Raw genomic sequence first — 26,005 nt, forward strand, 5'->3', positions numbered from 1 at the left:
GGTGCTGGGAAAACTGGGTCGCTACATGCAAAAGAATGAAGCTTGACCACCACCTCACACCATACACAAAAATCAACTCAAAATGGATTAAAGAACTAGACATAAGACCTGAAACCATAAAATATATGGAAGGAAATATAGGCGAAACACTACGTGATTTGCACATCAAAGACATCTTTACAGACACATCACCCAAAGCAGTGATAGTGAAGGCAAAGATAAACAGCTGGGACTATATCAAATTAAAGAGCTTTTGCACAGCAAAAGAGACAATAACAAAAACAAAGAGAAACCCCACCAACTGGGAGAACATTTTTGCACCCAACACTAATGATAAAGGACTGATCACAAAAATCTGCAAAGAGCTGATGAGACTCAACAACAACAAAGAAAATAATCCAGTCAAAAAATGGGCAGAAGAGCTTAAAAGAAACTTCTCTGAAGAGGAAATGCAAATGGCCAACAGGCATATGAAAAAATGTTCAACATCACTTGTCATCAGGGAAATGCAAATCAAAACTACCATGAGATACCATCTTACACCAGTGAGAATGGCACATATTAAAAAAACTAGCAACAACAAATGTTGGCGAGGGTGTGGAGAAAAAGGAACTCTTCTGCACTGTTGGTGGGAGTGCAAACTGGTCCAACCACTGTGGAAAGCTGTGTGGAGATTTCTGGACCTACTAAACATAGAGCTTCCATATGACCCAGCAATTCCACTCCTAGGTATTTACCCAAAGGACACAGAAACATCAATTCCAAAGAACACCTGCACCCCTATGTTTATAGCAGCACTGTTTACAATAGCTAAGCTTTGGAAACAACCCAAATGCCCAAAAATAGATGACTGGATCAAGAAGATGTGGTACATATATACCATGGAATATTACTCAGCATTCAAAAAAGATAAACACATGCAATTTGCTGCAACATGGATGGCACTGGAAGGGATCATGCTCAGCGAAATAAGCCAAAAAGAAAAAGAAAAATACCGGATGGTCTCACTCATAGCAGGAATCTAGAAAACTTAAATAATGGACCAGGAAAATGAATAACTATAAGAAAGTGAAAATCAAAATCAACAAAAAACTATGAACCAGAGACACTTTTAGGGGGGCGGGGGCGGGAGGGGAGGGATTGGGGTCAGAATGGGGGGCTGCAATTGTATGGGGAATATAACAATAAAATTTATAAAAAAAAAAAAAAAATAAAGTGAAGTAATTGGGATTGGCCTTAATCCATTATGACTCCTCCTTATAAGAAGGCATTTTTTACATGAATGAACAGAATGAACAAAGAAAAGATCACATTATGACAGAGGAAAGATGACCATCAGTAAGTTGTCGAGAGAGGTTTCAGAGCAAACAGAGAATCTCTGACTCCTTGATCTTGGACTTCAGGTCTCCAGAATTGTGGTAAAATTTGTTGCTTAAGCCACCCAGTATTTTGGTATTTTGTTATGACAACCCTAGCTAAGTAACATAACCCATATACAGGAAAAGATGTACATATACACCTGTATATAAATAAATAAAACTGCAACAGTATGACCTGGTACATTTTCACCAGTCGCTCAGTGGCATGGCATACCCTTTCCTTCTTCCTCAAAGATAACTCTTATCATAGGTGAGTTCACTTATTTTTGAACTAACTAAATGACACTATATGATGTGTCCTATTTAGTACCTCATTCCTTTCACTAAATATTTTATTTGTGAGATTCGTTCTGTCATGCATGGAGGAATGGTCTGCTTTATTGTTCTATAGAATTCTGTTGTATTCATAGACCACAGATATATACACATATCTATCTCCAGTCAATAGACATTTTGGACTATAATGAGTATTGCTATTATAAATGTTCTTCTGCATATTTTTGGTACATATATATGCGTTTTTGTTCAATAAATTATAAGAAATGGAATTTCTAATTCATAGAATATGTGTATATTATAAGAAGTCGTCACATTTATGCTTCCATCACTAATACATGAGTTTCATTTGTCCTACAATCTCACCTGTATTTAATACTGTTAGGCTCACTGCCTTCCTTTTATTTTAATTTTTTACATTTAATTGTTTAGAAGTTTTTCTTCTTTAAAAGACATCTGTTTAAAAAAAAATACGTCTGTTTACTCCATAAATATGTAGTTCTATAGTTGATTATTTCAAGCACTGAATTATTGCCTAATATTATGTAGATTGTGGATTTAAGTTACTGGAGCCCCAAAGTAATATCTAATTCTCCCACCCAAATTTGTTAAATAGTGTTTTTTCTCCAGCAGCAATTAGATAGTTCCTGGGCCTAGAGTCATCTGAATGCTTGACCAGAGTTGGGTGTCCAACATGGCATCACAGGTCTCCATGTGCCTTTTTCTCTAGCATTATAATGCAGGATTTTAAATGGCCCCTGAAAACTCTTTCATGTGGCCTCTAGCCTGCAGTATGGCTTGGGTAGTGGCAGCTTCTGACATTGTCACTACTGGTGCTGCTGCTTTTCCTTCTCCGTTCTCTACCTCTTCTTTCCTTCTTCCTCTGCCTTCTCCCTCCATCCTTCCACGTTCGTTCTTCCTTCCTTTTCCTCCTTCACTGTGTAGTATTTTCAAATACTTGAAATCAAAAAGGACTTACATTTATAGCAAACAAATGTTAATATATAACAAAATCCCACTTAAAACCATTTTCATTTCCAGTTTGTATTCATAGTTATTGAGCTCTAAAAACCATACATCCCAGATAAAAAATCTTCTGTTCTGAGGGTGATGGCATTGCAAAGCTAGTTTGCCTAAAGCTTTAACCTTCCCAAAGCTAGTTTGATGTTGAACTTACTCAGTTTCTTTCTCCCCCTTTCCTATTTGAAATTTAACTGGGGAAAAGTTTCTGTCTTACATCTGAGCCTAGTAAATGAAATGGTCCTGCTGTTTTGCTCTAATTAGATTTGGGTGTCCTGGGAAAATGTTGCACAATAAGTAAACAACATGCTTGTCACTATCACAAATTAAAATAAGACAAGTTATTTTTTATTTTGAAAGCAGTTCCCCTCCTCTTAACAGTTATTGCTGCTATTAAAGCATTCAACTTAGTTTTGAAACACTTTTTTTTTTTAAAGTTATAGAAAAACCTGTTGAAAACCTTAATTTTCTCACCACTTAGGTGCTTTCATAGTCTAGTAAACATTTTGTCAGCACATGCCTGGACATCCTGAACTATGTGTCATCACAAGTCTGGACATTGTAATGGGAGAAGGTCATCTTTCTTTGCCTATCTAGTGCTGCAACTTGTAAACTCATCCTTATTTCAAAGATTGGTTTCTCATCAGGTTTAAAAACTAAGGTCTTTGAAAAGTCATCCTATCCTTGTAGAGAACAAGGGTTCTTGTTCTAAAGGGTTCTGGCTATGGTAAATGTCAGTAATTCATTTATTCAGTCAGTCAGCAAGTATTTACTGAGCGGACTGTGACATAGTGGTATTTATGACAGACAGAGTCCCGGTGTTATAAAACTTTGTGGGAATACAAAGCAGTGATAGTGAAGGCAAAGATAAACAGCTGGGACTACATCAAATTAAAGAGCTTCTGTACAGCAAAAGAGACAATAACCAAAACAAAGAGAAACCCTACAGACTGGGAGAAAATTTTTGCACATAACACTAATGATAAAGGACTGATCACAAAAATCTACAAAGAGCTGAAGAGACTCAACAAAAACAAAGTATATAATCCAGTTAAAAAATGGGCAGAAGAGCTAAAAAGAAACTTCTCCAAAGAGGAAATGCATATGGCCAACAGGCATATGAAAAAAAGTTCAACATCACTTGTAATCAGGGAAATGCAAATGAAAACTACAATGAGATACCATCTCACACCAGTGAGAATGGCACATATTAAAAAAACTAGCAACAACAAATGTTGGCGAGGATGTGGAGAAAAAGGTACTCTCCTACATTGCTGGTGGGAGTGCAAAATGGTCCAACCACTATGGAAAGCTGTGTGGAGATTCCTTAATTTACTAAAGATAGAGCTTCCATATGCTCCAGCAATCCCACTCCTAAGTATTTACCCAAAGGACACAGAAACATCAATTCCAAAGGGCACTTGTACCTCTATGTTTATAGCAGCACTATTTACAATAGCTAAGCTATGGAAACAACCCAAATGCCCAAAGATAGATGACTGGATCAAGAAGATGTGGTACATATACACAATGGAATATTACTTAGCTATCATAAAAGATAAACTCATGCAATTTGCAGCAACATGGATGGAGCTGGAAGGGATCATGCTCAGTGAAATAAGCCAGAAAGAAAAAGAAAAATACCAGATGGTCTCACTCATAGCAGGAATTTAGAAAACCTAAATAAGGGACCAGGAAAAAGACTAATTGTAATCAAGTAAAAATCAAAATCAACAAGCAACTATAGACCAGAGACACACTATGGGGGGGGGGGAAGGAAGGGGCAGAGAAGAAGAGGGATTAGGGTCAGAATAAGGTGGGTGGGAATTGTATGGGGAATATAACCGAAATGAAAATGCATACATTGTGCAAAAATGGAAAATGATGTAAGAATTATATAAAATAAAATATTTTAAAAAAAACTGTGGGGATAGACTATAAATTGTGTGTGTGTTTAAATATATCACTATATATGTAGCAATAAAGGATAAAAACAAAATTAAAGGAGGGTAATGAGACTGAGAGTCATATATCAATAAATGGTGTGACTTTCAACAGAGTGCTCAAGAAAAACTCCTCTGAAAAGGTGATAGTTGAGCAGAGACCTGATAAAGTGAAGGCATGAATGATGGGAATACGTTTGCTGTGCTTGAGAAGCAGGAGGCTTGTGTGACCAGAGTGGAAAGGTGGAGGGGATATGTTTATAGCAGCACTATTCACAATAGCTAAGATTTGGAAACAACCCAAATGCCCAAAGATAGATGACTGGATCAAGAAGATGTGGTACATATACACCATGGAATATTACTCAGCATTCAAAAAAGATAAACACATGCAATTTGCAGCAACATGGATGGCGCTGGAAGGGCTCATGCTCAGTGAAATAAGCCAAAAAGAAAAAGAAAAATACCAGATGGTCTCACTCATAGCAGGAATCTAGAATACTTAAATAAGGGACCAGGAAAATGAATAACTATAAGAAAGAAAATATCAAAATCAACAAACAACTATGAACCAGAGACACTCTATGGGGGGTGGGGGGCGGGGAAAGGAGGGATTGGGGTCAAAATAAGGGGGTTGTAATTGTATGGGGAATATAAAAATAAAATTTAAATAAAAAAAGAAAATTATAAAAAATAAAATGCAAAGGAGATTCATGTGTAACAAAGGCAAAAAAAAAAAAAAGAAAAAGAAAGGTGGAGGGGAGAATGGTAGGAATGAAATGGGCTGCACTAAGATTACATCTGAAGGGGGAGAGCATGGATTTTATGGGAATCATTCTTTTATTTTCATCATATATGACTTCACTCCTAAATACAAATGCAAATTTGCCTGTTCAAACTTTATGGTAAATGAAATCAGGCTGCATGAACTTTCCTGTGACTTGTTTCCTTTGTGCAAAGATTAGTTTTGAGATTCATATTGATATATATAGTTGTACTTTATTTCCATAGCTATGTAATAGTCCATTGAACTTATATACCCTGTTTTACATTTTCTTTTTTTTTGATTGTGTCCAGAGTTTTGCTATTATTAATAATGCTTTTATAACTCTTTTATGTGTGTCCTATGGAAGAATTATCTGCAGAATATAGGTAGTAGAATTACATTTATTACAACATGGTAGTAGACTTGTTAGGAAATAGAGTGTGCACATGTTAAATTTTATAAGACAGTGCCATATGGTTTTCTTTTTCCATGTAGTCACAGCTATTTTCTCTTTCACCAGCAGGGGAAGACATTCCTTATTACTCTGCACACCCCCTAACCAATGGTATTATCCAACTCAAAAAATTTTGTTAGTCTGAGCTTCAAAACTAACCCTTGAAAGTTGGCCACAGATTTGAGGCAACCAAGAGGGAGATGGAAGGGAAGGGATGAGAAGGTGGGGGGAGGGAGAACACAAGGAACTATGGCAGAGGACTATATTGTCAAAATATCAACAAGGATGTAAAACAATGGTACTGCATTAATAATAAAATTTTTTTAAAGGCTACCCACAGAATTATTCAAGGAAGAGTACAATATATCATTTTAAGTACTAAATACTGACTTTTTATAAAAAAGTACAGAGTTCAAAAAAATAAATAAAAATATCAGGTTTCCTTAAAAAAAATTTTTTTTATCAGTCTGATAGTATGAAATGGTATCCTGTAATGATTTAAATGCATATTTCCCTGATTACTAATAAGGTTGAACGTCTTTTTCAAAAAGCTTGTGCTTTTTAATTTGAAATTCCTATTTAATACGAATTAATATCTAGATTTAAACATTTCTTCTATGGGTCATTCCTGTGTAGTACTTAACTATACAAGTTAATTCATAAACACTGGAAACTTTATAAAAATATATATAATCTAAGAATTCTGTTTTGTATACTCTTTCATTTTCTGATTTTCCTATATATATACAATTAGTATTTGGAATTTATGTATATTAAGCTAGTTGTCTATATTTTATTTAGGGAACTTCTTTATACTTCATATACTTTATCCACTAAATGCATTGTGGCTATCTTCTTAGTGACTAATTGGATGTGGGCGGTAAGGGAGAAGTATAGAATTACTCCCAGGTTTAAGTTTCACTGGGATATGCAGGTGGAGATGTCTTGTAGAGAGTTGGCTCTAAGGGGCTGGAACTCAGGCCAAGTTCTGCTGTTTCAGGGCAGCAGATGTTGCCCCATCATTGTAGTGATCTTGCATGGTGGACCTTTCAGGAGACTAAAATTGGAAGGAGTATGGTAGTTCTCAAACTCATTTGCCTTCTACACACCCCAAATTCTTCTTTTGGCTATAGATTTTCCAGCATAATCTACTTAAATAGTAATATTCCCAGTCAATTGACTCACCAGACACTTCATATTAGCTTTAATTACTTTATTAATTTTTTGTTCACTCAGCAGTTCAATATTCTGTCTTAAGATGTTCCAGAGCACATTATTTTCATTATTAAAAACATTGAACGCATTTGTTTTATAAAAAACATACAGAGTTATATCTAGATTTAAACATTTCTCCTGTGGGTCAGCATGTGTAGTACTTACACAGGTTACTTCCTAAACACTAAAAACATTACAAAAATATATATAACCTAAGAATGCTATTTTGTATAAACTTTCTGTTAAAAATAATTTCACATTTTCTAAAATTTCTACATACATACAAAACATATTTGGAATTATGTATATAAAATCACTGGGAAAATGTGGGCGCCTTGGGAGTGTGGCAGTAGAAGCCCATAGAGTAAAGACCTTTCTTTAAAAAGCTTTTGCTTCTGTTGCATACCTTTGAATTACTTGAGATTCTAAGAACTCTGATAAGCATAGTGGTAGCAGATCCCTAAATAACCTTTAGAAGTAGGAGAAGCAAGAAAAGTACCAGTAGTAAGGCTAGGCCTTGGTATGTTCACAAAGATTGTAGCACCTCAGCATAGCTTATGCTATCATGTCAGGACAGTTACTGCTGAACAGCTCAGGATAATGAACCATCTACCTCCTTGCAGGAGCAGTAGAAGCTAATTTGATGACTGTGGTTGGCCACCTTTTAGGAGAACTGCATTCCAGAGAAGCTAGGGCATGACATATATGTGTATAGGGAAATGACCGCAGAGGCATCTCAGGTCCATTCTTCCTGGTGCCATAATGCTTCTCTTTGTGATCAGTGAGATCACTGAGACCTGTAAAAGAGAAAGAGAGTGTCAAAGTGTGGTATTCTCAACTCTGGCTTCACTCTGGTTTCTGCTTGGAGCTTACCTAGTTAATAGATAATCCAAAATCCTTAGTGAAGGGTGTGGTGCCATTCTGGCTGCTAAGCAATCCTTGTGGATGAAGAACAGGAAAAGGGTGGGGCAGTTTGGCAGCTTTACTTTGGTTTTTATAGCTCTGCCCAGTGACCTACTAACACTCCTAGACAGGTAATTGGGGTAACTTTTGATACCACACACCAGGGCACCTCAGTATATAAATAAGTGGAGATAGAAGATGGTGTGGTGGTTAACACTTTAAGGAATCCATAGGAAAATCTGATATAAATGTTCCTAATTTCATTAGATTAAATTTCTGAAATAAGTTCTTCTGCAAGTAAGGACACACTTACTTTTTCATCCTAAATGCATTCAGTAAATTCTTGACTTGCTTAGAACGTGGATTCAGACATCTCTTCTCCCCGGTCTTTTTCATTGTGACACTACAAAAGTAAAAGTGAAAAAAATTGAAACAATGTTGGGCTGATAAAACAGATGGAATATATAATCTTTAAATCAAACATTTAAATTTCATGCTAGACATTTTCCTTTTGCTATACAGAAGCCCTAGAATCATCTCAAACCCTGTACTGATCTCTTTTGATCACGACTTATTTAATACATGATTACAACCAGGGAAGTGAACATTTACTTACATGATCTCAACATCTGGACAGGATTGACTTGCAGGAATCATTTCAAGTTTTTCTAACAACCTTAGAGGAACAGGTCCATCACTGCTCTTGATGCAGGAACAACGTATAGTTCTAGACAGAGGTATTCCTGTGGGGAAAAAAGCATAGCATGAGCAGTTAGCACGGTTTTAATTTAGGCATTCAGTCTGTATTGATTAACACTCTAGCAGAACCTATAGTCTTTGTTATCATGTAGCCATGTAATCGGAGAAGGGGTGAGGTGACTTATAACACGGCTCTAACTGATTAATTAGTTCATTGTCTGCAAGAAAGGCATTACAATTTGTTAATTACAAGATCTTACTCTTGAGCATAGTTCATGTGGTTAAAATGTCTCACCCTATCTTTCCACACATTTTCTCTGTCCTTCCTTTCGTCTTTTCTGTTCTCATTCTACAACTACCCTCTTTCATTTCACCTGCTTCTCTGACTTGTAAACTCTAGCCAGAGGAACTATGTGCTCATTTGCCCTTCATAGACAGGCTGTAAAACTTCTGCAAATACACTATTTCTGTATTTATAGAATTTATACCCAATCCTGACCTTTATATCTGACCTTACAAATTAAATATCCCTTGATATTCCTTACCTTGAGTTCCATTCAGAGTCAGAAAGATAAGGCAGAGAATAAGAAGAGCACGTGGACTCATGGTGCTACAACTGGAGCTACCTCTTGCACTTGGCTTAGGTGGCTTAGCACTTGAAGAATATCTCAGAAAGCCTGGGGTAGGATACTGTATTTATCTGCAGCGGTCCTTGGCCTGCTAACTCTGATTGGATAATAATATATTGACTTGGCAAAACCTGCCTTTCACTTTTGGGGAAACCCCGTGTTGCAAAATGAAAGGTGTTATTTATATTTACTGTGACTTTAGAGTTTCGGAATTTCCCTCCCCCCCGCCCCCCCACCATAAGGAGAATTAGGTTTCACTTTCCAAAACATGAGCTGTTTCTTGAAAAACAGACCTTTATTGCATATGGCAATAGCTCTTAAAAATGGAACTTTAATTATCATCTTCCACCTGCAAAATAGAAATCTCAGCTTAATACTCAAGTTAGATTTCCAAGTAGCTTTTTTAATGAGTATCCCTTAATACTGTATCAGGCATGAATAAGAATGTCTTATATTTATTCACATTCTGGATTTCAGAATATCATATACTTTCTAATTTTAGCCCTACAATAACACTGTAAGAAAAGAGGAAGTTACTGTGTGTGTAGTCACTGAACTCTTTGTTCAGTTAGCATAATCATCAACTAATGATTGGATGAAAATTTCCTTAACTGCACTGAACCAATGTTTCCCCAGCCTTTACTTAGAGGTTCTGTGTATGTGTTAAGCTATTGATATATCTTCAATGCTAGGGTCAGCAGTTTATCATTTTGCCTTTTCCTGTGGGTAAAGAGCCTCACTGTCAACTTGAAGTAAGAAATTAAGACCTTCTCCGATCTTTTTTGAGTATAAATACAACCCTATACATCTAGGTGGACCTGTAGATTTTTAGGAATAAGTTGGAGCTTTTCAAAATTCCTTGTTTTTCCTTTAAAATTTTTAGTCAGCTGCTGATTTGAAGCAGCAGGTATAGTCATCTCAGGTAGTTAAAACTTGTTAAACAATTGTTACTGATTATTTTCAGTAAAAGTCTTAGGGTTTAGCACCAAGTGACCTCAAAGCAGGTCAAATAAGGACCATTCCTGGTCTCAGATACCCTTTTCATGATAATGGCACCAAAAGCAAAGAAGGAACCTCTGCCCCTTCCAAAGCAGAAGCCAAATCAGAAGCTTTGGAGACTACGACTCCATCCACAGCTGCAGAAAAAGGTTGTGCATCACCACCTTCCAACAGCCCAAGACACGGCCGAAGTGAAGAACACTCCAAAGAGAAACAAGCTTAACCACTATGACCAGTTATGAAGGTGGTAGAAGGCAATAGTGCACTTGTGTTCATGATAGATGCCCAGGCCCATAAGCACAGGTCACACTGGCTGTGAAGAAGCTCTGTGACACTTGACGTGGGCAGACCTAGTCAGCCCTAGTCAGACCTGATGGAGGGAAGAAGGCATATTTTGACTGGCTCCTGACTGCGATCCTTTGGATGTTGCCAACAAAATTGTGATCACCTAAACTGAATGCAGCCAACACATTCTAAGTACATTTTTTTTAAAACCATAAAAAAAAAAATACAAGCTCTGTGAGTCATTAAGGAGGTTTCCAGAAAAGTCAATAATGATAATACTCTAGGGATGAGTTGGGGAGCTCCAAACCCATCCTGTCTCTCCATTGTGTTCTAGGCAGTTTTTCAAAGCTACTTCGTTGTGAAGCTGTTCTTTTTCTTTTACAAGCTTAACCTTTCATTTGTTTATCCAATACATCATGTCTTTCCGAGTTTAAAAATAGATTGAACACTATTGGTCTATGTTTATAATGCAGATTGCCAGTTTTTAAAAAAATCAACTTCTGTGTTTTTTGTAGCACTCTTTAATTAAGTGAACCCATATCAGTATTCCTAAACTGTAAGCAATGGAGAACTGAAGTGTCAACACATTAGGGATCATATATAATGGCTAAAAAGCCCATAAGATGTCATATTGCCTGTGTATGATCAATGTATACATTTAAGCAAGCTGAATTCCTTATTATACAAATATTTTTGATTATGGTGCCTCTCTTTATCTTTCTGTGCCTTTATCTTTAGTTTGACTTTCTGCAATTCTGCTTAGGCCTGGATAGCCTTATCTTGTGGGGCTACATTCTGAGCTTTCTCATGGTCATCCAGTGCTTGTTTTAGTGTCTGCTGTCTTTGAGCTCTTTGGTACAGTGCTTTGGTACTCTATGGGTCTATTTCAAGAGCCTCCAAACAACTAGCTCCTTGCCAATTTGACATCTTCTGTTGACAGGCCCCAGTATTAAGCACAAGGTTAAAACTACATGTTGCAGCCTGGATCTGTCTGCTCTCTCAGTAACAGTCTTTGAACTGTCACATATCTTACAACTTTTGTATATTTTTTAATGGCCATCTCCCAATTTTGGGATTTGAAAAAGAGTATTTACAGTTTTTTATTTTAAGTCTTCCACTGTTAATAAAATTTTACTTACATCTTTTAGATCTTTATCTGCATCCTGAGGAAAATCTGGATGAATGTCATCAGAACAATCTTTTGGGAGTATATCCTCATTCACCTCCTTCCTTCAGTTCTTCACATTCTGCAGCAGTGCACAATTTGGAAGGTTTTTCAGCTCTCTCTGTTGCATTTTCCAGTATTCTTGTTACACCCATTTCTTTAATTACTTGACCAGATATCATGTGTCCTATCCAAATGAGGAGTTGATACTTGTGGTAAAGAACTGAGAACCATTTGTATGGCAGCCTGCATTTGCCATGCGCAGTAAACCCTCCTGATCAGTATAGAAATTTTCACCTGCAAGTTTTTGTTTTTGCCATCCGTACTTTCTCTCCTCTCCTATTCTGATTTGATAAGTCTCCTCCCTGAATGATAAATTCATAATAATTTGACAGAAAGGGTATCACTTGAAGTGGAGAGGTTTCCCATTGGTTGGTCTAGTGCTTTTTTTCTCCAGCACATAGTGCAAGAAAATTTTCTGCAGTTTTGAGTACAATATCTTCAAACAATTCTAAGATAATTCAACCAGCGTGCTGCCCTCTCATGTCTACTCAGAGACCACTGTTGCTGAGGCTTAGCCTGGCGGGTGGGAGGACATTTTTACTCACAAAAGCCTTAGGAAGCTGGAAGCTGGCAGGTGGTCCTGGGGCAGCTTTAGAGGCTGTTATTTTTCAAGGCTACTGCACAGCAGAGGAGAGATTGATGATAAAAGACAAGGAAGAGTGTCACCAAGTTCTCTCTTGTTACTGAGATTCAGCTGTTCTGAAAATTTTTTTTTTCCAGTGCTCTTTTTGCATTTATAGAGGAACAGATTTGCAGGGGTCCTTATTCCACAATTCTAGAAGTGCTTCTGTATTTTTTTATAGTTCTTTTTGTGAGGTAAAATTTACATGTATTGAAATCTTCAGATCTTAGATGTACCGTTGGATGCATTTCACAAATATATGGTTTGCATAAGCCAAACTCCTATCAAGTTATAGGACATTATTATCACTACAGAAAGTTGCTTCATGCCACTTGCTAGATAGTTCTTACCCCATCTCCTCTACTCCTGACAATACTCTTCCAGTCTTTTCACCAAAGGTGCTCCTGCCTATTCTAGATCTATATAAATGCAACCATTTCAGTTTGTACTGTTTTGTGCAAGGTTTCTTTTGCTCAGTAAATTTTTTTTTAAGATTTATTTATTTATGCATGCAATAGCTGGGGTGTGGGCCAGAGCTGTGGGGGAGTGAGAGGATCCACTAGCGACAGAGTGGGAAACAGAACAGGTGATCCTACTGAAATACACTGCTGAGGGGAGCAGTGGGTGAGACAGGAGAGGTCTGCTGTGCCATGTGGGTAGCTCCCTGACCGGGGATTGAACTCGTGCTGCAGTGGCTGCTGATAGCTTCATAGTGCTGAGACTTAATCCCTTGTACCACCAGGGAGGCCCTAAAATGTCTTTTAGACAACTCTATGTAGCTGCATGAATCAGGAGTTTGTTGTTTCTTATTTCTGAGTAATATTTTGTAATACAAATAAATACACATTCTCTGGTTGATGGACACTTGGGCTGTTTCTAGCTTTTAATTATATATATAGCTGCTAAGAACATTTTGTATACATCTTTGGTCATATGCTTTCATTTCTATTTCTGTAGTATGATGGAGTAATAGTTTCAAAACATAAATCATTCACTCCTTAACACCATCCAACAACTTCTAATTATGCTTGGAATTAATTCCAACTTTGTAACTAACTTGTGTAACTAAGTCCTCTGTGATCTGGCTGTTGTCTTTCTCTCTGACTTCATCTTGCATTGTTTCCTCTCAGCCACTACACTCCGGTCGCAGTGGCCTTTACACTACCTGTTTTGTTTTGTTTTGTTTTTTTTTTTTTCTATCTGGAATGCTTTCTTCTCTGTTATTTGCATTGGTAGTTTGACATTTGGGTTTCAGTACCTTCTCTTAGCATATAGTTTAAAGCATCCATGACATTATTTTAGTTCTCTGCATGGCATTTTTCACTATCTGATATTTGCTTAGTTTATTTTCTTTCATTTAATATCTATTTCTCCACATCAGAATGCAAGTCCCAAAAGAAGAGGGACTTTTACCTTATGTGTAGCTATATCCCCAGCAACTGGAACATCACCAGGCATATGGAATATGTTAACAAAATATTGGATGGCTGGAAGTGTAGTCAAATTAATGAATTTTCCCAGACTTTAAGAAACTGTGTATATAAGAATTATGTATCTTCAAAAAGAATTCTCATTGTCTTACCAGATTTCTACATTAAGACATGGGTATTATTATTTTCTCTAGTTTTCAAAACCAAGCTTAACTGAAGATGATAATTTCTTAAGATAGCATACATTCAGGTCGGTTGACTCAATACAACTAACCATAGGCCAGATTGTTCACTTTCAGGACAGTGAAATAAATATATAAAGGGTATTGCCCATAAAAGCTTCTTAATTACTTATTGAAGGTTCTCTGTAATTACACACCAAATGAATTAAAACCTTTTCAGTGCACATCACACAAGACCATGAATGCTGTTGAAGAATTTTGCTTGTTCTCATTATCTTGAGTATTTTGTGTAGGGAACCAAACTCATATTAGGGGGTACAGGTAGGGTAAGATCCAAGGTCTGACCTTGATGGACTTGTATTCCTTTTTTTTTTTTAAGACTTTATTTTATTTATACAAGAACTGGGGCACAGGCCAGATGTGCAGGAGGGTGAGAGGATTCCCCAGAAACAGAGCGGGGAACAGAACAAACAGACTGACGAAATACACTGCTGAGGGGAGCAGCGGGCGAGACGGGAGATGTCTTCTCGCCATATGGGTTGCTCTGAGACTGGTGGGGATCGAACCGGCAATGCAAATGTTGCTGACAGCTTCATAGCGCTGCGCTCAACTGCCTGGGCCACCAGGGAGGCCCCAGACTTGTATTCTAATTTAAAAGACCAACAAGCATGGAACAATAAAATATAAATAAACTGCTATCAGTACTAAATGAGTGGTATAAACAGTAAATAATATGGGACTTTATAGAAGTGTGTATTCATTATGCCCAGAAGTGCTCATATAAACCTTAAAGTGTGACTTGTACTTAGATAAGGGAAAGCATATATAATAAGAGGGAAGGCATATGTAATAAGAGAAACATTACAAAAAATGTTATAGGGCGAAGCCAGCCAACCAGTCAGTCAGGCTTGGAGGTAGCTTATAAAACTGTAGATTCTATAGGATATGATCCTCAATTTTACCGAGTCCCATTTGTGCTAACCTTCCAGTGTAACTATGTTCTCAAAGAGTTAATTCTGACAATTAAATCTGCAAGAGACTAAGATGCAAATTGATAAGACCATTAATTTGTAAGGAGGACCTTTAAGTGGTCTGGTATGGTTGGATCTAGTCTTCTTGTCACCAACTTTCCAGTATCAGAATACTGGGAAGATCGGTTCATAATCAGAATGTTGTTTTTGTGAGCATAGACTCAAAGAACCTTTCTGTTTTTGTTTTGAATGGGGATATCCTAGGGGAGAAATAATTTAAGTGCGATTAATGGGGTGTAGAATTCAGAAAAAATCAAACTTAGCAAGTCAACTATTGTTTCATCCACAGCCAGCTGAACATGAACCACTTGAATAAAAATCTAAATTAGGGCCTCCCTGGTGGTGCAAGGAGTTAAGCACTGCACTATGAAGCAATCCGCAGCCTCTGCAGCACGAGTTCTATCCCTGGCCAGCCAGGGAGCAACCCCCATGGCGCAGCAGACCTCTCCTGTCTCGCCTGCTGTTCCTCTCAGCTGTGTATTTCACTCAGTCTGCCTATTCTGTTCCCCATTCTGTCTCTTGTGAATCCTCTTACCCCCGGCGTTTCTGTGGCCTGTACCCAGCTCTTGTATGCATAAATAAATAAATCTTTTTAAAAAATCTAAATTAGGGGGGCGGGGCGGGAGGGGAGGGATTGGGGTCAGAATGGGGGGGCTGCAATTGTATGGGGAATATAACAATAAAATTTATATAAAAAATCTAAATTATATCTCTTTTTAAATTTGTATTTCTCTTAAATTTTACAAGTCGTTTGCTTTATTTATTTATGTATTCACCCACTGAGCCTAGTTTTAAAGAAAATGAAAGGTAAGGAAAATATGCCCTCTTTAGTTTCAGTTTCAAAAGCTATTGGTTTATTGTTAAAGCTTTAATAAGGGCATCAGGCCAGAAAAAACAGCCTGTCCTTGTTGCAGGCATAGTAAAATGCTTTCCGAGAAACTAATGTGCTTAGAAGAAATTTCCTAAAAAGTGATTAGGAGGAGTTTAGTTATTTCTGTGGGCTGGGGATCCCCTCAACTGAAACTGGGAGAGAAGGGCAAAGCTTCCTCTTCATAGTTTTGACTCTGAGCTCCTACAGGACACTTTTTTTTTTTTTTTTTTTAAGATTTATTTTTTTTCATAAATTCGTCTACTTTATTTTTAAAATATTTTTAATTTTTGCTTTTTTTAATATTTTATTTTATGAAATTCTTACATCATTTTTCATCTTTGCACAATGTATGCATTTTCATTTTGGTTATATTCCCCATACAATTGCACCCCTCCCCCCCTTATTTTGACTCTAGTCCTTCCTTTCCCAGCCCCTCCCTCCCCACCTTATAGTGTGTCTCTGGTTTATAGTTGCTTGTTGATTTTGATTTTTACTTTGTATTGATTAGTCTTTTTCCTGGTCCCTTATTTAGGTTTTCTAAATTCCTGCTATGATTGAGACCATCTGGTATTTTTCTTTTTCTTTCTGGCTTATTTCGCTGAGCATGATCCCTTCCAGCTCCATCCATGTTGCTGCAAATGGCATGAGTTTATTTTTTTTGATTGATGAGTAATATTCCATGGTGTATATGTACCACATCTTCTTGATCCAGTCATCTATTTTTGGGCATTTGGGTTGTTTCCAAAGCTTAGCTATTGTAAATAGTGCTGCTATAAACATAGAGGTGCAGATGCCCTTTGGAATTAATGTTTCTGTGTCCTTTGGATAAATATCTAGGAGTGGAATTGCTGGATCATATGGAAGCTCTATCTTTAGTATATCAAGAACTCTCCACACAGATTTCCATAGTGGTTGGACCAGTTTGCACTCCCACCAGCAGTGCAGGAGAGTTCCTTTTTCTCCACAACCTCACCAACATTTGTCGTTGCTAGTTTTTTTTAATATGTGCCATTCTCACTGGTGTGAGATGGTATCTCATTGTAGTTTTGATTTGCATTTCCCTGATTACAAGTGATGTTGAACATTTTTCATATGCCTGTTGGCCATTTGCATTTCCTCTTTGGAGAAGTTTCTTTTTAGCTCTTCTGCCCATTTTTTGACTGGATTATTTTCTTTGTTTTTGTTGAGTCTCATCAGCTCTTTGTAGATTTTTGTGATTAGTCCTTTATCATTATTTATTTATACAAGCACTGGGTACAGTCAGAAGCAGCGGGTGCGGCAGGAGAGGTCTGTCGTGCCATGTGGGACCCTCGCCGGTGGCGGGGGATTGAACCAGCACTGCAGAGGCTGTGGGCAGCTTCGCAGCCCAGTGCTCAACCGCTGCAGCACCAGGGGAGGCCCTCCTATAGGACACTTTCCCTGGCAGTGTCTGAGAATACTGGTTACATATTTTATAATTCTGATGTTTCCTCATTCATGTCCTGTCTGAGCAGTAGGCAATCAATTTTCATGCTTGGCAGGGCTGAGAATAGTTTCTGTTTGCATGCAATTTACATTGTGTAGTGTTTTGATTTCTTCACACTTGATGGGATGATGAAATGGGCTGAGAATCTGGAGATGCAGTATATAGTTCTGTTTTTTACTTGCTATGTGATATTGCAATGCTAATCTGTCTAGGCTTCAGTTTTCTTCAAATGAATATTATGATATCTAATGCATCTTACCTTTCAGGTTGTTCTAAAGATGACAGAGTATTGAAAAGGTATTTTAACAAGTGTAAATGAATTGTTCACCAGTCAATATTTCAGAAATGTAGCCAGCTCTGTGGCCAAATTTCAGTTTTTCTGGTAGATGCAACAAATAGTACAGATCTCCTCAACTTTATGATGGGATAACCCCAAATAAATCCATCATACGTTAAAAATACTAAGGGAAAAATGTACTGAATATACCTAACGTTTACTCCATCCTAAACGTGCTCAGAGCACTTACATTAGCAAAATCACCAGAGCCTAACTTATACTAACATACTGAATATCTCATATTATTTGTTCATTACTGTACAAAATGGAGAAACAATTTATAGCATATCAGTCATTGACCCTCTTGATCATGTGGCTTCTGGGAACTGCAGCTCCTGCTGCTGCCCAATGTCATGAGAGAATATGGTAGCATGTACTGCTAGCCAGAAGGTCAAAATAAAACATTTGAAGTACATTTTCTACTGAAGATATACTCTTTTCATGCTATCATAAAGTGAAAAATCATAAATTGACCCACTTTTTAAAAAGTGAGTGAATGGTTACATAACAATGTGAATGTTACTTAAAATGTCACTGTCTTTATTTTCCCTCTGGATGATGAAAGTTATTTGTGAGGTTAGATGTGTCTGTTACTGAGTTAGTAACCATAGATATGACTACACATACTGCATTCATTAACCATGGGTAGAAATAAGGGTTGGAATTTTGCGTCATTTACTCTTAGGAAAAGGCTTATTTAGGAAGCCTGGCTTACCTACAATAAATAAAAGTATATTTTGAATTTATAAATTAGACAAGGTGCCCATGTACTACTTCTTTTCATTATCTTATAGGTCCCAGCCTGGAAAATGAAACAAAAAGAGAAATTAAAGCCATAAGAACTGGGAAGGGAAATTTTTTTTCCCCACAGAGACAATTGCATAGATAACCACAAAGTATTTACTAAATTTTGGAAATAATAGAATTTATCAAAGGAGAGGGCTAGAAGATCAACATATTACACTTCTTAAATTTAAAATGTTGTTTTAAAAGAATAACTTACAGTAGCAGCCATATATACTTAGAAACATAAATTCTTGCCATTTGCAACAACATGACTGGAAATGGAGGGAAGATTATGCTAAGTGAAGTAAGCCAGAAGGAGAAAGACAAACACCAAATGAATTTACACATGGAATGTAGAGAAACAAAACAAAGGAGCGAACAAAAATAAACAAAAACAAACACTAGAAATATTGTTAGGGGGAAATGATGTCCTGAGATAATCCCATACAGGCTTTGTGGACCCCACCCCCACTCCAGACTAAAGCCATCAAGACTCTGGGAAAGACAAATCCCATCACCACCAAGGGAGGGTGGCTGGGACCTAAGGGTGGAGTTGGGCAGCCAGGTTGGATATAAAAAACCAAACACGTGGGCCTTGGGCTCTCTCTCTGGCTCGCGATCGCTCGCCTCCTGGCTTCACCGCTCCTGGCTGGCGACGAACTCTGAGAGCGCCATTTTGGGATTCCTGATCGGCAGATTGGGTAGGACTCATTTAAAAGTTTGTCTCCCACTTTTCTCCCAGAGCTGTACATTTCCTCATTTCCCCTTCCCTTGTAAATAAACCTTTTATTAACCTTTCACGTGTGCCTGCAGTAGAGCATTGATAAGTCCTTTTAATCGCGCGGATGAGGACCCACAGTCAGGCACCCCGTTTTGTATCGGGGTTGCTCTACAACAATATGACTGTAGAAGTGAGGTTACTAGGGTGAGAGCACGACAGTGTGGTCTAGGGTAAAGGACTGTGTAATTTGGTAGTGGGTATGGTGGTGTGATGTATATCTGAAGAGGCGTGAACCTATTCTAAACAAATGTTACTGCAATAAAAGAAAAATAAAGTGTTATGTATATTCCCCCCCCCACACACACACAAAAAGGCAAGGGAATAATAAACACAGAATTCAGGGTAGTGATTATCTTGGGGTTGGAGGAGGCAAGGGAGTGGGGTAGGGAAGGAACACATCCTTATATTTTAAATTATTGTATCTTAAATATTGGGAAGTTTCTAAGACAGTCTGTTGATATGTAGCAATATTTTGACTGACCCAACTATTGAGGCGTGGGTTAATCCAGAGATTGACAGAGCAGAAGGAAGTAGAAAGATAATAGTTAATTAAGTGGACTAGATAAGAATAGAGGAACTATAACTTTAGGAGGTGGGCGTTAGTTTCCTTTTTCCCTTTGCTCTCTAACCCCACAAAAAATTTGTATGCTACTCAGTGATTTCATTTATTAGAGCCTTAATTCCAAGTAAAAGAAAAACCCAGAGGTGACAAAATGAACTAGTGAAATATATAAATGATTCACAAGAGTGATATATATTAGAAAATCACAAGTATTCAGTGTAACTATTAGTGTCCAAGAACATTAATCAGTGTAACACATGCCAAATATATAAACATGAAGGTCATTTGCCATACAACTTGAAGACTATTTCATGGACAAACCCTTTGGTTTCTGATGCTCTAAGCATCTAGCGTCTTAGTTTACTGTCAAATATTGAGTACCTGCCAATTTTAGCATATGAGCTGCCAAAGCAAGCACTGTTGAGTACCTGCCAATGTACTGCTGGCCCATGGATACTACAGGAACACAATTACGACATGATCTCAGTCCTGAAAGGAACAAGCATTGGAAGGTAACCATTGGCTGATAACCAGCCATGGAAGCTCAGAGACTGTCAAAGGGATCACATGATTGCTGAAAGGAATTTTTGAATGTCCAAGAAGTAGACATTGTAAGCAGAGTAGAAGAACGATGTGTTACAGTAGGGTAGTGAGGGGAGAGTAATAAACTCATACATTTTGGAAAGACTTTTACAGATACAGCACACTTACTCATTCAGGGGAAGAGATAACATTTGAGAGCATTATAACAGTGTTGCAAGTGGGTTTTGGAAAGAATGGTGCATTTCTCCTTCCCATTATTCAGAGATTTAAATACAATAAACATGAATTTAATTATATTTTCTTCTGTTTTTCATCAAAAGCTTTAGAAAAAGTCTAATTTTATCTTCTAGTAAAATTTTGATTTGCCTTTGTTTTATAACACTAAATTTTAAATTTAATGGACTTACTGTCTGTTTTAGGAGGAGGAATGTTACATAGTTCAATATGATGTAGTTCAATAGTGCATGTTATTCCATATTTTAGCTCACCATTTAGTTTTTCTCAAGCTCTTAACAAAGTCATGATTTATAGGAAATTGTGCAATGTCTGTAATTCGCCTTAGGGCATTTACAACATATAGTAGTTCATTGAGCAGCCGGAAACAGCTACCTCTGCATTTATGGGGCTAGGATTTCCGGGAAATGTAGTACCGTCTTTGGTATTTCAGTGAAAATATCCTTACAATGTACATAATGATTTCAGGTTTATTTGATTTCATTATAAATGGCTGGCAAGTAAACATTGGATATGAGTCAAGGAATAGTTGTTCACATTTCCTTGCAGCCACAGAACACTCTCCCCCTTCCCCAAAATAGCCCAAACGGTTGTGTGTATGAGAGTATACTATTTATAATGTGTTGATTATATCATAAAGATTTATATTTGTTGGTTCTGGAAATCTTTAAGAAACAGATCATAGAGGGATGTTCTACATGCGTATATTAAGTACCATTCTGAATAGCCCAGACTAAACAAAACAAAACGAACAAAAAATCTTACTTCTTGAACAGTAGTATCTAAAATTACCCCATCCATTTAAAAGCTCCTCTTGGATATTTAAAGGAAATAATTCTGAATTTCTACATATTTAGCACCTGAGGTTCCATATGTTTAAAATTCACCACAGTCTACTCTGTTAAACCACATCTTCTCCCAATCTCCCTATTTCTATTAGTGGTAGCTGTTAAAACCTCAAAACATTACCTTTTCTTTATTCCTTTCTCTATCTCTACTTCAAATCCAAATCCTTAACATTTTCCTTGAAACCTCAATTTCATCCGTCACATCCAATTTATCACTAAGCTATATTCTCTTTTTGCACGTAATCTCATATTTCTATTTTCACAGTTACCACCTCAGTTTAGACATTTTTATATTGTGGTAAAATACACATGACATAAAAGTTACCAAATTAACCATTGAAAGCATAGAATTCAGGGATGTGAAGTACATTTACGAAGTTGAATTATCGTCCCCATTAAATAGTTCCAGAGCTTTATCATCATCCCAAACAGAAACTCAGTTCCCATTAAACAGTCACACCTCATTCTCTCCTTCCCCCAGGCCAGGACAACCACTAACTTGCTTTCTTTTTCTATGAATATGCTTACTGTCGACCTTTCATCTAAATGATCATGTATTGTTGCCTTTTGTGCCTGGCTTCTTTTACTTAGTATAGTGTTTTTGTTATAGGGCAGCACCGATACAAAACGGGGTGCCTGACTGTGGGTCCTCACCCGCGCTTAAAAGAACTTATCAATGCTCTACTGCAGGCACACGTGAAAGGTTAATAAAAGGTTTATTTACAAGGGAGGGGGAAATGAGGAAATGTACAGCTCAGGGAGAAAAGTGGGAGACAAAGTTTTAAATGAGTCCTACCCAATCCGCCAATCAGGAATCCCAAAATAGCACTCTGAGAGCTGGCCGCCAGCCAGGAGCCGTGAAGCCAGGAGGCGAGCAACAGAGCCAGAGAGCCCAAGGCCCACGTGTCTGGTTTTTATACCAACCCTGGCTGCTTAACTCCACCCTCAGGTCCCAGCCACCTTCCCTTTGGTGGTGATGGGATTTGTCTTTCCCAATGTCCTGATGGCTTTGGTCTGGAGTGGGGGTGGAGTCCACAAAACCTGCATAGGATTAGCGCAGAACATCCTTTCCCCCTAAGATTTTCAGAGTTCATTCACTCTACAGCATGTATCAGTGTTTCTTTCGTGTTGTTTTTTTTTTTGTGACTGAATAGTATTCCATTATGTATATACACCACATTTTCTTTATTCATCTTTTGTTGGATAGTTGGGCATTTCTGCCTTGGGCTTTGTGAAAATTACTGTATGAACATTTATGTACACCTGTTTGCTTGAAAAATTGTTTTGAAATTTAAAATTTTAAATTGTTGTTTGTTTTTCTTAAATCAATGGGAAGGATACACAAAAGATATGTTAAAATTGTTCCTTTGTTTGCAAAGAAACAGAAATACCTGATTATTTCTTTGGCAATTCTTTATTATTTTCTTTTTTCATTGTATAGGTGGCTACATAAAGAGTGTTGTGGCACCTTAGGTTTTTGCTTATATGCTGAGAAACTAACTGGCTAACTTCAGCAGAAAGGAAATTTAATTGATTGTTGAAGAAGCCACAGGAAGACTGAAGAATTAGGCTTGGGGAATGAACAAAAACTAGGTGACAGGAAGGACTAGCCACAATCATGCTACAGGGACATATTGGGGAGTCACTCCCTGCGACTTTCATTGCTGCTGCTACTGCCTCTTTAAATCATTTTCTTTCTAATGGTATCTTCGTGGTGCTAGCTAGAGTTCAAAGTCTAGGTAAGGAGTGGCTTGGCATAGACCTTGTTTCTGGCTGCTAGGGAGGATCTACTTCGGCTGCTTCTTTTTGGCCTCTCACAAAAACTAACATAAAGGATTTCCCGTAAGTAGGAGGGAGGTTCCGAGCTAGGAAAACCCTGGTTTAAAAAAAAAAAAGAGAGAGAGAGAGAGAGACAGCTGTCCTTCACAACTAGCCATTAAAATCTGTTTCTAAATAATTCTGTATGAGGATAGGTAGCCATAAGCTTCTTGAAATACAAGGTGAGTTTATTAAAGACATCTCAGATTTCTGGAAAACATATGCATGTTTCTGTTTTAAAACAGGTTATGGTAGTTTAGATATTCCTAAATTTGATACCGTAGGCATGACTAAAAAATGGACTAGATGGTTATTTTCTATGAAAAAGAATTACAGAAAGTAAAGATGATCACCAGAAACGCACGTATATTTATTTTTCAACATTTTGCTTTGGTTAACAAAACACATTTTGACTTAAAGTGTTTCTAACATACGGTTATAGTTTATAGGGGTGCGTAAAACCAAAAGAGATGTTAAACACATATTCTTACTGCTTCAAAGCATCTCAATAGAAAAACAGACCAAGTTGCTTAAAAAAAATTAAATTTATAGCAGAATTACTCATTCAGTTACAAAATACATTTTCACCTGTTTCTCTTAGCTTATAATTTTTCTTAGTGCATTTCATGAATTACAGATGACATAAAACGCCTTTCCTAGATAACATATATATAATGATTTTTGAGAAAAGAAATGTGTTTTTTGCATGAAAAATTCTTTGGGGAATATTTCATGACACAAATGGATGCTTTTCACTCTTAAGGTCTTAACACCAGTAATAAATTTTCATCATAACTGTAGATTATAATCTGGAATGTAGATGAAGTATAGAAGGTAGCTTCTAGAGACAGAAAAGTTCTTCTCATCAGCACAACAGAATAGTTATAAGCATCAAATCTCTGGAAGGTTCACAAGGTAGGAATGCATGAATGTACATTGCACCAGGCAGGAGAAAGTCAGATTCCTATAGCTGAATTCCTAGCATTTTGCTCTTCATAGTTAAATTTGTTCTAGCTTTTCAAATCCTCATTTCTAGGATGACTTGCGTTTTGATATTTTAAAAGTTTGATTCTTTTGAGCTCTCTGTAATGAGAAAATGAGAGTTTTATAAATTTAGACTGTTCCTGTTTCCCAGTGATAGAGTTAATGTATAAAAACATATAAGCAGAAAGAGAAGATAATTATAACCAAGGCCCCTTATTAAAACACTTCACACAGAATCTGCATTTGTCAGGTTTTTTTTTTTTCCAAAAAATCTATCTTGTATGAAACAGATTTTAAAAAATGGAAATAATCTGGTAACCTACCTTGATTATCTCTTTTGCTAGTTTTGATGTTGGATTTAGGCATCTTTTACCTTTACCAAATTTCAGGGTGATGCTGTGAAGGGAAGATCCACAAGTCTTAAATTTTGGATGGAAAAGCATAAGCAAACAAATAGCCTCCACTGTTTTCATTTTCAGATTCTATTACTTACATCACTTCTGTCTTGTCACAGCTGTTGCTTGGGTAAAGTATGGTGGCTTCCTTAATAGATGCCACTTTCACTGCTCTTACTCCAGGGCCTAAGCAGAGACAGCGTCCTCCTCTGAACATGGGAAAGCCTAGAATAGATCAGAGCATCAGGTAGGGAAGCCTCTAATTGCAGTAGATAGCTGTGATTATCTTCCTGATGAAGAATGTGATTTCATTAAAGAAAGAGAGAGTAATTTGTCAACCAACACTTCATAGTGCTGTTGCTTAGAACTTAGGCAAGATGCTGACATTTAAATTTCTCTTTAAATTTGCAACAAACTATTTAAGAATAAAGGGAAGCATCAAAGCTTATTGGAGATTAAGTTTGCATCTTGCTTTTATGCTGAAGAATTTTTCCAGGAAGCTAATATTATTTCATATTAAATCTCTTTAGTAGATATTAAAACTATTGCTAAAGGCTCTTGCCAGATTTTGTAGCCTAATAAAAAAATTCCATGGTCTATTATCTCTACTTTTAATAATCACCTCTAGTGTCTTAAACATTTCCAACATTGTCTGCCACAGCTGTAGTAACTTCTAATGTGTAAGGTAAAATAAAAAAATTTAATATCTTTTACAATAAAAGTGGAAGACAGTTGAAGCAAAAAAAGAGATAAGTTGAGAAGTATATAAATACATACCTTGAACAGTTGTAGCACATAGTATCACAGCCAAGACTATAGTCATGCCTGTCACATTCATGTTTGTCTATTGCTGCTATTGCTGCTGGTTCAGCTTTGAAAGTTTTCTTGGAAGATGTAGAAATCTTGAACATGAAATGAAGTCCATCTTCGGCATTTATAGGGCACTTTATACACCATTAGCCCTTTTATGACAACTGGAATTTCCCTCTTTGAGTCATGCTTCCATATTCCCAGAGTTTCTTGTTTTCATTTAAATACCCTTCTTATATGTTACAGCTTGAGAGTAACATGAATGTGAAAGCACTTTGTAAAGAGTGAAAAGCTGTATGAATATTAGATTTGTTATCTTTGATAGGATGCAGCCCTCTTCCTTAGGTAACATTTCCTAGAAATAGTTTAATTATTGGATTATGCTGAGCAGTGGAATTCTGAAAGTTGTTCATTCTTTCATCAAGAAAGATTGGCTGCCTATTTTCAGTGCTTTCACTCCCTGTCCTTTTCATGTAACTATATAAAATAGAATTTTAAAGAAAAATTTTT

General features: G+C 37.0%; 3 protein-coding genes and 1 pseudogene across 3 annotated transcripts in view; 1 reads left to right on the forward strand and 3 right to left on the reverse strand.

Moving 5' to 3' along the window:
• ART3 (ADP-ribosyltransferase 3 (inactive)) overlaps positions 1-26,005 on the forward strand; it is an 88,123-nt gene that overhangs the window by 8,252 nt on the left and 53,866 nt on the right. The gene's annotated exons all lie outside the window — the stretch shown is intronic.
• CXCL10 (C-X-C motif chemokine ligand 10) lies at positions 7,047-9,302 on the reverse strand. Its single transcript, XM_037529830.2, has 4 exons — positions 9,201-9,302; positions 8,573-8,699; positions 8,270-8,359; positions 7,047-7,850 (listed from the first exon to the last, which is right to left on the reverse strand). The coding sequence occupies exons 1-4, from the start codon at positions 9,259-9,261 to the stop codon at positions 7,841-7,843; spliced, it is 288 nt and encodes a 95-aa protein (XP_037385727.1). The 5' UTR covers positions 9,262-9,302; the 3' UTR covers positions 7,047-7,840.
• On the reverse strand, positions 11,214-20,314 carry LOC119260337 (peptidyl-prolyl cis-trans isomerase D-like; annotated as a pseudogene).
• On the reverse strand, positions 24,172-25,523 carry CXCL11 (C-X-C motif chemokine ligand 11). Its single transcript, XM_037529315.2, has 4 exons — positions 25,463-25,523; positions 24,784-24,910; positions 24,614-24,686; positions 24,172-24,389 (listed from the first exon to the last, which is right to left on the reverse strand). The coding sequence occupies exons 1-4, from the start codon at positions 25,521-25,523 to the stop codon at positions 24,339-24,341; spliced, it is 312 nt and encodes a 103-aa protein (XP_037385212.1). The 3' UTR covers positions 24,172-24,338.

Source organism: Talpa occidentalis, unplaced genomic scaffold, assembly GCF_014898055.3.
Source record: "Talpa occidentalis isolate TD23 unplaced genomic scaffold, MPIMG_talOcc4v2.1 talOcc4.6, whole genome shotgun sequence".
Taxonomy (NCBI): domain Eukaryota; kingdom Metazoa; phylum Chordata; class Mammalia; order Eulipotyphla; family Talpidae; genus Talpa; species Talpa occidentalis.

Excerpts from the sequence above, each read along its gene's own strand:
- CXCL11 (XM_037529315.2), bottom strand. The coding sequence starts at position 25,523 with ATGAATGTGACAGGCATGACTATAGTCTTGGCTGTGATACTATGTGCT. Across the intron at positions 24,687-24,783 it reads TGTGACAAGACAGAAGTGAT|CATCACCCTGAAATTTGGTA; the intron begins GTAAGTAATAGA and ends TTCCCTTCACAG. Across the intron at positions 24,390-24,613 it reads TAGCAAAAGAGATAATCAAG|AGAGCTCAAAAGAATCAAAC; the intron begins GTAGGTTACCAG and ends TTCTCATTACAG.
- CXCL10 (XM_037529830.2), bottom strand. The coding sequence starts at position 9,261 with ATGAGTCCACGTGCTCTTCTTATTCTCTGCCTTATCTTTCTGACTCTG. Across the intron at positions 8,700-9,200 it reads GACTCTGAATGGAACTCAAG|GAATACCTCTGTCTAGAACT; the intron begins GTAAGGAATATC and ends TTTTCCCCACAG. Across the intron at positions 8,360-8,572 it reads TGTCCAGATGTTGAGATCAT|TGTCACAATGAAAAAGACCG; the intron begins GTAAGTAAATGT and ends TTACTTTTGTAG.